General features: G+C 43.4%; 1 protein-coding gene across 1 annotated transcript; it reads left to right on the plus strand.

The window, feature by feature from the left end:
* The first annotated feature begins 12,381 nt into the window (after positions 1 to 12,381).
* LOC142143158 (uncharacterized) lies at positions 12,382 to 13,695 on the plus strand. The gene has a single exon (XM_075200869.1). The coding sequence runs from the start codon at positions 12,382 to 12,384 to the stop codon at positions 13,693 to 13,695; it is 1,314 nt and encodes a 437-aa protein (XP_075056970.1).
* Positions 13,696 to 16,385: the final 2,690 nt, after the last annotated feature.

Raw genomic sequence — 16,385 nt, forward strand, 5'->3', positions numbered from 1 at the left:
TTGCCCCGTAAAGTGTATCCCTCTGTCACTTACAATGACCTCTGGTACACCATATCATCAGATTACCTCATTCGCAATTTTCTTGGCTAATGCTTTAGCATTTGCTTTTCTATACAGCCATGTCTCCAGCCAGTGACTAAAGAAGTTGACACAGACAAGCACATTCTCAAAGCCCGAGCATTTGGGAAGTTATAAAGTCTATCTGTATCCTCTTATAGGGATATTATGTCTGGGGTGTGCTTTTCCATAGGACAGACTTACTCGGGTTACTTTGTGCACAGACTAGGCATTCTGCCACTAACGACTGTGCTGCTTGGGCGAACCCTGGTACTATCCATAAGCTGCTAGTGAGTACAACCATAGCATCTTTTCCCAGATGCACTTTCTCGTGTGCTATATTGGCCATAATGGGATAAACTACTTTTGGCAGACACAAACGCTGACCTTTACACCACTCCTTGCACTTCTAGTGCTCCATGTATTGCCCAAGTCTTTTTCTTATTTTCTGTTGCTTGTCTTTCCATAAGTTGGAGTGTGCTCTGGTCAAACAGGGGTCAGGGGGTCACCATGTAAATAGACTCCCCTTGGGGTACTGGGGCTATGGCGGCTTCTCGTGCGGCCTGGTCTATTTCACTTAGCTTCGGGGGTAGTATCTCTGTGTGTGTCTTCATCTTCATCACTGTTTGGAGGACAGCTGGAATGCAGTGAACAATGCCCTGGTATGTTCATCATATTGACTGGTTTGCTTGCTGAACCCATAAGGTCCCTACTTTTCCATACAGGGCCATAATCATGCGCAATTACAAATGCATAACTTGAATCAGTGTAAATATTTACTCTTTGTCCTTTTGCATATATGCATGCAAGTGTCAGGGCCTTTAGTTCAGCTTCTTGTGCTGACATGTGACTCGGTAGAGTCTGTTGAATCACTATTTCTGTGTGTGTGGTTACAGCACACCCTGTATACGGGACAGGATCTATGTGATAGTGTGAACCATCTACAAAAAGAGTGATGTCTGCATCTGGTAATGGTTTATCTTTAATGTGAGATAAAACCAGAGATTCTTGTTTCATTAGTTCTATGCAATCATGTTCAGAAAAATTTTGTTTGCATTTTTTTTTTTTTCCTTTCTTTCTGTTCAAGCTGGAATGGAATTCCCCCAAATCCCTAGGGTAACCCCAATATATACAGGTACTTCTCCCATCTTTTGAAACTTGCTGCAATAAGGCAGCAGGATTCAACATTGTGCACTGCTTAAGTGTAACGTTACTGGGAGTAAGCAGTGCTACTTCATTAGGATAGGCTTCAGTAAGGAGCATGTGGAATCCAAGGAAAAGGTTCTTGGTTTCTGAGTTCCACAAAGTTTACACTCATTAGATGGAGTGTACAGTACAACGGTTAAGACAGATGTGGTAACTTTAATTCTTCTGGAAGAGAAACACTTAGCTTAAATAACCTGTTAATAAGCCACATCATCAGTTCTATTAGTGTATATAATAATGTGTTGGGCCACAATACTCACAAACACATTCCTGCATTGGGTGTAAACCCCTGTAGTCATGGGTTGCTCTTTTCTTTATTTGGTTGGGTTAAACTTTCATATTAGAATTTTCTAATTATGTATAATGATCTATACATTACTATGGGCCTGAGTCTGGTTCTTCCAAACTTGGCTTTCCTTTCTAGTCTAGTACACATCTACAGCGCACAGCAAAGGAAAATAACGTGCAATCTATATTCCTCCTGCTAATATCAATGAACTCCCCTCTCTGGTCTCCCTTGGACCTTTAAAAAACTTAAAATACAGTTTACTCAGATTCCCCTTGTCTGAAGGTCTTAACATATATCTGTGAACATGAGAGGCTCTGGGGCCTCTTGTGCTTCCTTTTTTTTTTTTTTTTTTTTTTCTTCTAATAAAAAAGGAAAGGGAGGAAGAAAATACACAGTGCGCTCGGCAAGTGTTATATGTCACTCATTTCACAATAGGAGGGAATGTCCTTTGTGCTGTATATCTTCATACTTAGTAAATCTGGCCGGTAACAAATGTTTTGCTTGTGCTTGGTTTCTGTCACAACGTACGATACCGTTAAGGTAACTGGGTGTCCTAGCACAATATCTATACTCTTTTCAAGCACTAAAGCAGAGTAGTATGCAAGTGACCTTAGCTTGCGACCATGTATTTGTGTCATTACATCTTGTACATGTGCACTGACTTCATAACAAAATAATGTGAAAGGCTTGTCATAATCTGGCAAAGCCAGTGCTGGCGCTGAAGTTATTTCAGCTTAAAATTGGTTAAACATTTGGTTCTGCTCAGAGGAGAGTATAAATGGCTTGCTATGATCCAGAAGTGCTAATGCAGGAGCACATACAATTGCTCTTAAAGTCTTAAATCTTTTTCATTTCTGTAAAAATATAGAATTCCCATCAATGCATTACCATACCCACAATAAAAAGAATTATTTACAGTATATGACAATTATAGCACAGTAAATAAGGGCAGTAAATGTCTTTACAAACACTGATTTACTCAAAACTGTAATGAGGATACAAATAAAAACCTTTTGCTTTCTGCACATACAGAAAAACCACCTAGTTCATGCATTTGCTATGTGAATAGCACATAAACTCTAATATCTCTTCCAAAACAAGGTAATCATTACTCAGAAGAGTTTACGTTATTTAAATCCTTCATTAGTTTATACTTATGTTTGTTGTGGTGCAAAGATGGTGCATTGGAAGTTAAATCAATGCAATCTGGATTGCCTAATGGGTCTTTGCAGCTGGAGACCTGTGAATAAAAAAACTTTTGCATAGAGATTAACATTTATTTACTAGGAATTACTGTAACTGTAACATGCGTGTATACTGTTATCAGGTAACCAGTGAACAGCTGCTAAAAGCTTAACTGTGACGCTATGCGTTCCATGCCTTGATTTCCTCAAAGGGGCAGTCCCTAATTTCACAAATAGAGAATGTCAAAGTGACGAGACCTGGGCGAGTGTTCAAAGCCACTCCTTTCTTATCATCTCTTAGTACAGCCCTTTTAAATGACACTAATTAAATTTCCGGGTTTAGAAACATTCAATCTGGAATCTTGGTTCCAAGTATTCAACCATTTTAAAAGCAGCACTGTCTCATAAATCAGAGTACTCTCGTTAGACACAATACATTGTGTCTGTAAATCATTCAACATTTTCTCAACAAAATCTCTCTCCCGTGACCAAATATTCACACATATTTCTAGATTCTGTGATTTTCGTGTTCAAAGTAAAAATATATTCACTTAAGTCTCGCTCACAGACGACATTTTATCTCGTAACATTTCTTTAAAGGCATAACAAACCCTCCTGATTTCTGAGAACATTCATCAGCGCCATTTTAACACAGATAAAAACAGCATGTAAGCTCACTCCCACAATTCTCAACTTCATTAAAGAGAAAGCTATATTTCTGAACTTCAGAAACAAAATTATTTTGTTCAAATACAGAAACGGCTTGTTGGATCCCAGCCAGCTTTGTTCTGACACTAGTACTTATAGTGATAATGTACATTATTTACAATCTTGTCCGTGCAATCGGACCAAACATTTTAAAACTTCTTTTGTATCTTTTTAAAAGCTTATCATTAAGCAATGAATGTACAACTTTTTCAACCTTGAAACATGTCTCTTGTAAAAAACGGACAAGACAGACAAACATTGTGATTTAAAGTAAATCAAACATCTCCCTTATAGAGCACTAAGACAGAGAACAAACAATGTGAATTATCACGGATCTCTCTCACACGCAGTAAGACGGAGACAAAACTCACATACAGAGAAAGAAAACTTAACTGACATCTTCCAGCCTACTGCTGTGGAACTACAAGTCCCAGCATTACACTAAATACAAGTTAGCTTCAACATGTTATCATCAATCAGCACTCCGGACACATTTTTTTAATTTTACATACATTGTCAAAAAACAAAAAACAGTGTGCTTCTTATCTCAACACACTGAAATCATTTACACAGAATAAGGGAGGGGCACATTTCACTTATTCAGCTGCACAGGATCAAACATACATTTATAATATACAACCTACTTGATTCATTATTCAGCTTCCGATGCATTTAGCATATCCACATATATTTCGACTTTTCAGATCTCTTAACTTTCCTGTGCCACCTCAAACAATCTCTTGGGGTTTGATCTCAATACCCCTTTGTTCTTGTCACATTACCACTTGCAACACCTTTGTTTCTCCATCCACACATATCTTTGGCTATCCCCGCTTTCTTGTCAAATTCCCTGCAGACCTTCTACTCCCCCATTTCCTTTAGTCTTTGTGCATCATATCTATGAGGGAGCTGCTGTCATTTGTTTACTATCTATATTACTCGTATTGACAGTATTCTGTTGAGTCCAAATCGGGACTCTTATCTAGTTTCTGTGGGTTGTCCTTGCACTGGACGTCCCGTTCTGTGGACTCCTTGTACTGGATGTCCGTGCTAAATAGCTTCTTTGACAGTATCTGGGACGAAGGTCTTTTGGAAATCTCTCTTACACAATTTGGGCAGATTACAGAATCTCCCTTCTTTGATATACCTCTGGGGATGGTGTCTAAAATGTTCACTCAATGTTCAAAACAATAACTCTCTAAATCCCTCTATTCCATTACATGCTTCTTTGATCAATGTCTTATGTGACTTTTATGCTTTATACATCATACATAGGTACAAACACATGCACTCAAAATTCAATCATCTTTCAAAAATCTAATCAACAATACAATTACAGTAAACAAATTGGGTTAATACTGTATTATATTAATCAGATGATACTTGAGACTCACAAATTCGCGTGTCAGGTGCCTCAGACAGACATGAGGTGACCCAGACTAGGAAGACCAACGAGTAGAAATCTACTGACCGCGGATGTTGGGGTTCAATGTGCTGGGAAACCTCCGTTGTCTGTCTTGTAGCCTGCTGGACAGCGAATCTCTGTGGCGACCTCCAAGTTGTTAAATCTAAAATTCTGACCCAAGTCAGCCTGTGGTGTCAAGTATATCTGGAAGCGCTTCAATCAGCTGGAGAGAATTGACACAGACCAAGTTCTGTATGCAAGGAATATTCTCTAGTTTATTGATACAAAGATACAGGTTTTTATAGGCTACTGAATAAATGAATCCTACGTCATATGCATACAATAGTTTATACCACTAGTTTATGAGAAGCGCTACTGATTAACTTTCTCACGTATTCTTGAGGTGTTTACTTTTCTCCCCCTTCTAAGGACAGATGAGCCTATTATTTCTTATCTCAAGGGGAGTTGGAGATATGCTATGTGCAACACCATGGATACAGCTCCCATACTACCAGCTGTATATGAAGCTCATTATTGTTTTCATAACTGGTTACATTCTTCAGGTGTTCTCTATTAGTTCAACTTCAAGGCCATAGGCTCACATATTGCAAAACTGCAAGTTAACAGAAAAATGAATAATCTCTTCTAGCAAATAATATTTCTATACAAGTTACAATAAAATGGCTGAACAAAGGCCTTATGAGGCCTTAACAAAAAATCATATTTAACACTATGCTCTCAACCCAGAGCTTTATTTATCTCTTTTCAAGGTCTTCCACAGTAGTTTGCATGGAGACGCTCTGTCCTCTGGATTATTGCCCCAGTGTCCTAACTGCTATTGTATCAGGGCCCATCGTTCTCGTTATCCTACAAGACAGTGCGCTGAATCTGTCTCCTCCATCTAATGCCCACATTGGGCCTTACTAGCATAAAAAAGTCATAATTTCTGGAATAAATGGCTGCAGTGATTTATAAGTAGATATTTATATAATATCACATCAGAATATGCTACAGAAATCCAGATATAATAATAGTTGTACAGTAAAATTCTACAGTAAAACAGTGTTACAGTAAAATTGGTAAAATTCTGTCATTTGTTTAATAAAATAGAGGACATCCAGGTGGTCTTACGTTTACTCCGTCCAAAAAATCCCCTACGTAGTCTTCTGTTTGCCAAATAATGTAATACAGTGACAGGGAACGATCCGCACTTATTCTGTTCATTTATAGTCTGATTTATGGTACAAATCAAAGCCTCCTAGAAACTTGGACACAGCGGCGCAGCAACATAACCGTACCCTGCAAATAAGCCCCTTTGTGCGAGGAGAGGGCACTACACAATGTGTTACACAAATATACAATATGGTGTGCGCTACGTATTCATATACTCAGATCTAAATGTAATTCTCTCTATTGCAGCTCAGCAGCTATATGCGGGAGAATGATCTCCTGAAGAGTAGGCTCACCAGGCTGCGGCTGCTGGCCACAGAGCAGGAGGTACAGTATAACAGTTACTATAAAGAGGTGGCGCTCAGGTGGTGGCTTTGCTTACATTACCCGTGGTGCCGCCACTTCAGAGCTGAGGGTACATTTTACACGGCACTCAGTTCATAGGTGCAGAGAGAACATGACACAGCTGTGTGACCAGTAAATAACATGGACTCATGTATGTAGTAACTGATAGCCGGGCGGGATGGAGGAGCAGGTGCTTTGCTGCCGGAAATATTTTATTGTGTTTATTACATGTGTGCCCAGTGTAAAGTGTACAGACATGTAAATGTGTAATGTATTTATGTATAAACAGTAGGAGAAGTGGCGATATGGCGATACCACCATATACACCCCTACATCCACCTCTGTCTAACACTTATGGATTCCACTCACCCAGTGGTCCAATAGAGATCTGGGGGGCCCAGTGTAGATGGTGCTAGACATCAGGGACAAAATAATGTCAGTCTGGGTGAGAGATATTCTGCTCTATCTATAAAATCCAGCTGTGTCCTGGGACCAACAACTTACCATTTATTCCATCTCCTGTCTACCTGCGTTCATCTACCCGGCAGTACCAATCCAATGTAAACAGTCAGAAGGTTTTAGCAACCAGCAAAGAGGTGCTGCAGCAGCCACACCCCACAGAGAAGTGTAAGCAGCTCCTGGTAGGCTGGTGATGGAGCTTGGTGGTGACAGTGATTACCCACCTAAAACACGGGATACGTTTAGTTTAGTTTGGCCAATGGGGAAACTAGGATTAGTCAGTGACAACAAGTTGCTGAAAACCAGCAAAAATTATAAAGCGTAAAGGAGGACGGGGCATCACAGCACAGACAGGGACTTGTCACTTAAAGTTTTTGTGTAATCAATGACGAAACGTTTTTCATAGTCTGGATTGGTTGTCCCACAATAGGTCCACGTTCCAGTATCTGATATATCAGATATAGAGATCATACTGGATGTCTGACCTGAGTGATATTTATATGGTTGTAATCCTGCATAATATCAGAGTGGGTTCTTGTTTCATGTTCTATATAAGTTGCTGCTAAATGAACTCTTCAAGACAAATTTCTAGACCAAATCAAAATATATATTTTTTTATTAAGACCAATTTGTTAATTTTTCCATTAAATTATTTTCTCTCGTTCTGCTGTAAAATGTATAGTAATCTGGTAATAACCTGCGGGGACAGACTGTGGCCGGCTTATCCGAGTCCCATGGAACTTGTCCTAAAGATTTGTTGTGTATAATTTATTTCACTCTGTGTCTCTTTCCCTAGATTATCAACAGGAACCTGCGGGAGTGGCAGCCGCAGCCAGAAGCACCTTCTCTGTTAGTATCTATATGGTTTATTCCATGTACACATACATTCTATACGGTTCTAAAGAGGAACATTTGTGTATATAATCAGTGCTGTCCGTACTGTAATAGAAATATCAGGAAGTCTTTAAGTCCTGTACTGGTGACTCCAGACAGGATCTGTCTATACTGTTCTATTAATTGCATTCAGGCTCTGTCTGTAATTTTCTAAAAACTCCAGAAATATCTATTATATACTGTTAAATTGTTGCTCATCCTACATTAAAAAAATCGTATAAGAGAAACCTCCAGATAGGAACTATGACCATGGACTGTATCAGTAACTCTTGTGAATAGAAGACATAAGTTTAAATAATAATATTTTCTGGTCCTTCAGGATGAAACCTGTGGAGGAGGCTGCGGAAGATCCTGCAGAGATTGTGATGGCTGAACTGGTGAGTCCATGTCATCAGCCCCTTCCTCTATGTTATATAAAGTGAGATCATATTTACTGTCAGCAGTAAGACATTTGTACCTGCCACCTCTGTCACAGGTCATCTTTTGTAACTACTAAACATCTTCTATCAGAAAGAAAGGTTCCCATCCCAGGAGAGGGACAGATAGCTAAGACGCTCAGTGTGCTAATAACATACGTGATCTGACCCTACCTCACCAGGTCTCCTGCACCACACCAGAGCTCTCACTAGTATAGTGCATTGACGTGGAGCAGGAGGCCAGCAATGGCAGTGATTAGCATGATACCTGGTGGTTACAGTCATTACCATGAGGAAGGACTTCTCTTTCTTTTCCCTACAGGCTGTAAGCTCTCTAAGCTGGGGGTATATTGCAGCAAGACCACCATCAACAAAATTGTGGCCAAGATCCAGGCACTCTGGCCAAGCAGCCAGTTTACCTCTGGCTTACACTAGGGTCTGTTAGTACAGTTGGGTGATGACCAGAAACACCTAACCATGCAGGATATTGAACTAGTTGATTTCAATTGGATTATTAGCAAATAATGTGCTGTTCATTTTGGGGCAACTTGCTGCAATATGGGACCAAATGGTCAATATCGTAGCATGGCCGGCCAACTCTGACTTCCCTAACTTCAGTGGCTGATCTTGTGTCGTATTCCTCATAATCCCACCACTGATTTTCCTTTAGGAGCGGCAACTGCAGATGAAAAGTGCTGTAAAACGTAAAGAGCAGAAAAGGAGCAGCATTGCAGGACTGAGGTAAATTATTCTCCTATTATTATTTCAAAATGATTGCAACTGTTCATCGCTATAACATAGTTTCTCTTTCAGATTGCTATTTAACATCATTTGCAATCTCATGCGCTGGTCCTGCAAGCTGCTGCTCCTGTCTGGCATTCTGCTCCTGCTCTTCTATGTGCTCCTGCAGACATACGCGACCATTACCACCAACTGCAGGAGCTGCACAAGAGGGATGATGGAGAAAACGGAGTTAATCCTGAGGCCCTACCTTGCTATCAAGGTTGAGGGCCCAGTTCCCATATAATAGCTTGTCCCATCAGGAGAAAGGGTGCAGGCTCCTCTACCTGGTTGGTCTTCTCCTTGTCCCCCAGTCCATACGGTGTAGATGTCCTGCTGCAAGGAGGTAGTGACCAACAGGAGAGGTTGTCGCTCTCTGTAGAGACCCATTCGTTCCAGCTCCAGCTGGGACGTATGGATCTCTACAGAGAGTGACGACCTCTCCTGTTGGTCACTGCTTCCTTGCAGCAGGACATCTACACCGTATCAGATGACGTAAGAACTGGACCTGTGAGTCAGACCAACCGGGTAGAAGACCCAGCACCCTATACTTTCTGCACCTCCCTCTAAAACATCTGCACCAGCATAGGAGATCCATACCATCTGCAGGAGCTCGCACAGGAGATCCATACCATCTGCAGGAGCTCGCACAGGAGATCCATACCATCTGCAGGAGCTCGCACAGGAGATCCATACCATCTGCAGGAGCTCGCACAGGAGATCCATACCATCCGCAGGAGCTCGCACAGGAGATCCATACCATCTGCAGGAGCTTGCACAGGAGATCCATACCATCTGCAGGAGCTCGCACAGGAGATCCATACCATCCGCAGGAGCTCGCACAGGAGATCCATACATCTGCAGGAGCTTGCACAGGAGATCCATACCATCTTCAGGAGCTCGCACAGGAGATCCATACCATCTGCAGGAGCTCGCAATAAACCCATTGAACCAGAGTCTAGTACTGTTTCTTTCATACTGTCATTTATTGTTACAATGTCTAATTAAATATATAGATATACATTTCTTTAAAGAAGTTCCTCTCCCCAATCATTAACCAGCGCTACAGTGAGAAGCAGGCTCCCACTAGAGCATGGGGGGGGGGCAATGAGCATGGAGACCCCCTCTCATAATGTGAACCAATACCACCCTACTCTTTTTTTATTATTATTTTTTTTTATTTCCGAGGTACATGACTCGGAATCACCCGGTGCAGTGCAAACTGTGCTGGGGAATTGGGACTTTGGACCCTTCCCAAAAGGGAAAGGGCCCTGTGCCTCCCCATCCCGTAGAAGCCAAAAGGCCCCAGAGAGGGAAAAAAAGGGAGATCTTTAGTCCCTCCTTTGCTGAAGCTAGGGAGGGCCCCTTTATATCACCGACATAAAAGGCTCCCTCCAAAAGGAGGGAGCCTCAGATGACTTGGGTAAAGAGGGTCGCCCATAAGATCCTATACCCAAACCCCTACCAAATGTGGCAAAAACAAAGACACATAATCAAAAAAGTGCTTGGTACCAAGTGTAATAAATAAATAAATAAATAAGTGCCATAAGGCCCCAGCCTTTCGGACGGAAATATAAAAATGATGTTTGCACTCGGCCAACAGGCTAGGGCGAAAAAAATGGTGCTGCCTAAAAATTAAAGGTGCAGAGGGCCTTACTCTGTGCACAGGTGCCTCTTTCTCCACAATGCATTTTTGGGCATCTAGCAACTCGGGCTCCAGGCAGCCGGCCTCTTGGCCAGAGGACCAGGTGACGGCCCATCGCCTACAGGGGGGTGTCTTTAAGCCCCACTGCATCCATGGGCATTGTCATGTGCAAGCTAATTTTTAGGCGTAATTCTGCACTATATGTTTGTGAATTACTTCCTAGAGATAGTGTGACATGGTTCTCTTAGAAGCTGTTAGATCAAGGGGTTTTGTGGATGATAAACTACCCAGAGGGGGGGTGGTAGATAAGGGTAGCACCTTATACCATGTATGGCAGGACGCAAATGTGAAGGCCTTTGAAGAAATCTCTTGCTAGACAATGAAATATCACACCTGTTTGGGAGGCCCCAGACATGCCGACTGCAGAGACTGGGTTGTATGTTAATGACAGATTCAAGCTGAATAAGATCACAGGAAAATATCATATCATTTTCTCCAATATCATACATACCAGAGGCATGTGTGGTATGCAGATGAAGGGAAACTTAGGACCTGGTGTGTGAAGGTAAAATCATGTTTGTAAACCATACTGTTGCAAAGTTAGGACGGTGTAAAGAAAACTTGACTTAAAGGTATTCAAACAGCAAAGTCATAAGACCCTAATTTGCATTCTTCCCTCCTGTTGGTTCTAACCTCACAGGAAAGGGGGCTGGGGGGGGGGGGGGTCCTGTAGCTGGGTTTTAAAACTGTACTGAAAATGTAACTCCTGGTTCTTCTAAGGGAGTCATTTAATTGGAGAAGTCCCATTTGTTCTGCTCCTCCCGGCACCACAAACTTGATTCTAAGTGAGGTATCAATTCTGTGTTTTATCCTTTTTATTTTATAAGAAACAATTGCAATATATTTGTATGTCATTTTATTATCTTTTTATCTTAAGCATTGTGGATGTATCTTCCATATTAAATTACACTTAATAAGTTCTAGTCTCTGTGTTCTTATGAATTCACGTGACAGTTTGGTCCAGACGCTACCTAATTGAAACTGTGCAAACCTTGTGGTTTTAAGTGAACTCTGATTAAAGTAAATTGTGTTGGATTAATGCTAGGGAGAACCGAAGGCTTCCTAAATAAGAGTGTCAGCTCTTATCCGAACAAACCTTGGTGGTGGTAATAAGTATCGCAAAGCTAGTGTGTGGCATAGATAGGGAAGTATTTAATCATTTTAGACAGACCAGGTGGTTGTCTTTAAGGTTGACCCTGTGTCACATAAGCGTCACGCAGACTCAGGTGAGTGCTGTTCGTGACAAATTCATGGCAAGCTTGTGGGATATATTTTTAATTTTTTAAAAACTTAATTGAATTAGGGTGTGTGATCCCTGAGAGAGGAAATACAGACTAATTCACCAGAGACTGAACTCAATGCTTAAAACATTATAAGACATACAGCAATTGTTTCTTTCCCTCCCCTTCTCTTTTTTTTCTTATCTTTTTTTTATTTGGCATTAAGCGGAGGAGATGGCGGCTGCATATAAACGCTTGACAAAGGAGGCGCTGATTTCAGACTGTGAGGATGGAGGAATTCCCACCAGTGGCAAAAGCAAGGAGCAATTGATTGAAGCTCTTGTGCAGAGGGATCAGCAACTCACAGCTGTGTCCGAGGAAGAGCATAGCCAGAACTCAGAAGTGGACCTGACTGTGGGTATTCCTCAAAACCAGGGACTGTCAATTTCGGATGATTCTAATGGTTCATGTGTGGACACTGCTATGGACGTTTATTTGCAAACTGCCCTAAAATATTTGGGCCCAGCGGACATTACAACTAAAATGCAACTCATACAGCAGTTCCAGGAGAAGGAAGCTGCTGACCGTCAGGAGAGGCGTGCTGCTATGGAGGCAGCGGAGCGCCAAGCAGAGCGACAGGCAGAAAGAGAATCTGCCGAGCAAGAGGCAGAGAGGAGATATGAGCTGGAGCTTGCTAAGCTCAAACGCCAGCCAGAAGCCAGAGAGGCTGGTATTAGCAGACCCCGACCTGAGAATTTCCCTGTATTGGAAAAAGATGGGGATTTGGATACTTTTTTGCGTGGATTTGAAAAGACTTGCCGACAGTATGGACTGGCCAAAGATCAGTGGGCACAATATCTAACCCCTGGTTTGCGAGGTAAAGCATTAGAGGCCTTTGCAGATCTTCCACCTGAGATGGACGGAAATTATGAGGCAATCAAAAGTGCCCTGTTGCAACGTTTTAACATCACCCCAGAGGCGCATAGGCAGAAATTCAGAGATTTAAAACGCAGTGCCTCTGACACATATTCAGGACTTGTGGCCCAGCTGTGTGCCTCCTTCAAACAGTGGGTTGGAGGGCTACAGATCACCACCTTTGATGCTCTGCAAGATTTGATGATCCAGGAGCAGTTTCTGACTTTGTGCCCAGCTGATGTAAAGAAATGGGTAGTGGATCGGGACCCTGCATCATCTGCGGAAGCAGCTAGACTGGCTGACAAGTACACTGTCACCTGGGCCCCTGCAGCTAAAAGAGGAACTTTTGTGCCAGGACAGTCTGCCTGTAAAGGGGAGCGGCCCGGAGGAGCACCTTCACCTGCTGTTGTTTCTTCATCTTTTGGGAGGGTGGAGGCCAAGCCTGTTCAGGGAGACACCCGCCGTTGTTTTATTTGCAACAGGACAGGGCACCTCAGTGCCGCCTGTCCAGACCGAAAGACATCTACAGCCTCCACTGTGGAACCACCTCCTCCCCGGTCTGCTCCAGCTGTCCTGTGTGTTGCGGGATCCCAAGTGAGCCGGAATGACAATCTGCAAACGGTCACTGTCGGTGACAAGGTAACTGTGGGGTTAAGAGACACGGGTGCTGATGTTACCCTGGTGCGTTCAGAGTTGGTGGGGTCATCGGATATAATTCCAGGGAAAACTATTGTTGTGCAAGGGGTGGGAGGAATACACCCTGCTGTGCCTATGGCCTGGGTCTATCTGGACTGGGGTGCTGGAAGAGGTCTAAGGGAAGTCGGGGTATCGGACAATATTCCTACCAATGTTTTGCTTGGAACTGATTTAGGCAGGATGTTATCTCGTTATGTTGCTAGTAGTGATGTTGTGGACTCTGACCTTAACCATGTTTTTTCCTAGGTATCAGGATGTGACAGGGAAAATGTTTGTTCAGTTGTATCTGAAATCTGTAAACTAGGATGTGAGACGGAAAATGATTGCTCAATTGTATCCGATCTAGGTAAACTGTCTGTATCCAAGGAGGTAGGGGATGTAACTATTTCCTCAGTGTCAGTGGTCACACGCAGGCAAGCAGAGAAGGATAGGTCCTCACAATTAACTCCTGAGAGAGAGGTAGAAAGTCCCTCTGACCCAGAAACTCCCCCTCTAACCCCCCTCCCTCCAGCACCTGCAGTTACAGACGCCTTACCTTTGTCACCAGACACTGAGCAGCAAGTGAGAAGCCAGGCTTTTCAACAAGCACAGCAGACTGACACTACACTGGAAACACTGAGGTGCCTAGCAGGCAGTCCTCCCACTGAGTCTGATAAAGAAAGAGTGTTTTGGGAACAGGGAAGGTTGTATAAGGAAAGTGTAGCCAGATATTTACCTGAGGCGGGGGTGATTGAGAAATGGCTAGTGGTACCCCTTATGTATCGGGAAGGGTTACTCAGGGTAGCTCATGAGGTCCCGCTGGCAGGGCATTTAGGCATAAAGAAAACTAAGTCTCGCTTAAAGCAAAAGTTTTACTGGCCAGAAACGGGCAAAGATATTGCCAATTATTGTCGATCTTGTCATGCCTGTCAGATGGTGGGGAAGCCTGGTGATGTGGGACACGCCCCTCTAGTGCCCCTGCCAATAATAGCAGAACCCTTTGAGCGGGTAGCTGTGGACATTATAGGACCCCTTGCCATTCCCAGCAGCTCTGGAAAACAATTTATTCTCACTGTGGTGGACTATGCCACACGGTACCCCGAAGCGGTGGCCCTCTCCTCAATACGGGCTGACAAGGTGGCCGATGCCCTCATAACCATTTTCTCCAGGGTAGGATTCCCCAAGGAAATGTTAACTGATCAGGGCACACAGTTTATGTCTAATTTAATGCAAAGCCTTTGCAAAAAGATGCACGTGGAACACCTCATAGCCAGCCCCTACCACCCACAGACTAACGGCCTGTGTGAGCGTTTTAATGGTACTCTCAAACAGATGCTAAGAACCTTTGTGGAGTCCCAGGGGAGAGACTGGGAGAGGTTTCTGCCGCACCTCCTGTTTGCGTACAGGGAGGTGCCGCAGGAATCCACTGGCTTCTCCCCCTTTGAACTCCTGTATGGGCGCAGTGTGCGTGGTCCCTTAGATCTGATCAAAGAGGATTGGGAAGGGAAATTATTCACCCCCGAAACCTCTGTGGTCCACTATGTGGTGCAGTTCAGGGAGAGGATGCAATCCCTAATGGGGATGGTGCATAGTAATCTGAAGGCTGCCCAGACTAAGCAGAAGCAATGGTATGACCGCAGTGCTAGGGAGCGTATCTTTGAAGTGGGTCAGAAAGTTCTGGTATTGGTTCCTATGCGGCAGAATAAGTTACAGGCCTCGTGGGAGGGCCCCTTCTTGATAGTTCAACGCATCAATGATGTCAATTATGTGGTAGCCAGGGATGAGGGTCGGAAGAGGCACAGGGTATATCATGTGAACATGATAAAGGCCTACCACGAAAGGGGGGTCTCTGTATTAGCTGTATGTAGCTTACCTGAAGAGGACCAGGAGCCAGACCCCTTGTTAGACTTAGTGGCCTCTGCCAAGAGTGGGAGATCATTGGAGAACACCCAGTGTAGTGAGAGTTTGACAGAAGTACAGCTAGATCAGCTGTTTGTGACATTGAGGCCCTATCAGAATCATTTTACAGGGAAGCCAGGGCAAACACATCTAGTTGTTCATCATGTAAACACAGGCGATCAGCCTCCCCTCAGACAGACAGCTTATCGAGTTTCCCTGGAAGTGCAGACAGATATGAAAAGGGAGATTGAAGAAATGTTGGAGCTAGGGGTAATTAGGAAGTCCCACAGCTCCTGGGCTGCACCAGTAGTGCTGATCCCCAAAAAATGTGGTGGAACCCGGTTCTGTGTGGATTATAGGAGGTTAAATGAGGCTACTGTGTTTGATGCCTATCCCATGCCCAGGATAAATGAATTGCTAGAACGGTTAGCCCATGCTCGCTATATAACCATTATGGATCTGAGTAGGGGTTATTGGCAGATCCCTCTGACGCCTGAGGCTCAGGAGCGGTCCGCATTTATCACCCCGTTTGGTCTGTATGAGTTCCTGGTCATGCCCTTTGGGATGAAAAATGCCCCTGCCTCCTTCCAGCGACTCGTTGATAGCCTGCTAGAGGGCCAAGAGAGGCATGCTGTAGCCTACCTAGATGACATTGCTGTGTTTAGTCAGACCTGGGAAGAACATTTGATCCACTTGAGCAGTGTGCTAGCTAAAATAGTGGGGGCGGGTTTAACCATAAAACCTGAGAAATGTCAGATTGGTATGAATGAGGTGCAGTACTTGGGGCACCGAGTAGGAGGAGGTACCCTGCGTCCCGAGCCAACTAAGGTAGATGCTATTGCTGCATGGCCCACTCCTAAGACCAAGAAACAGGTTATGTCCTTTTTGGGGACCGCTGGATATTACCGAAAATTCGTACCCCAATATAGCTCCTTAGCTAAGCCCCTTACTGACCTTACAAAAAAGAAGTTGCCCCAAGTGGTGACTTGGACCCCAGACTGTGAAGAAGCATTCACCGCATTGAAGTCTGCACTTACCCAATCCCCAGTATTGCAAGC

This window comes from Mixophyes fleayi, chromosome 3, assembly GCF_038048845.1.
Source record: "Mixophyes fleayi isolate aMixFle1 chromosome 3, aMixFle1.hap1, whole genome shotgun sequence".
NCBI classification, from domain to species: Eukaryota; Metazoa; Chordata; class Amphibia; order Anura; family Limnodynastidae; genus Mixophyes; species Mixophyes fleayi.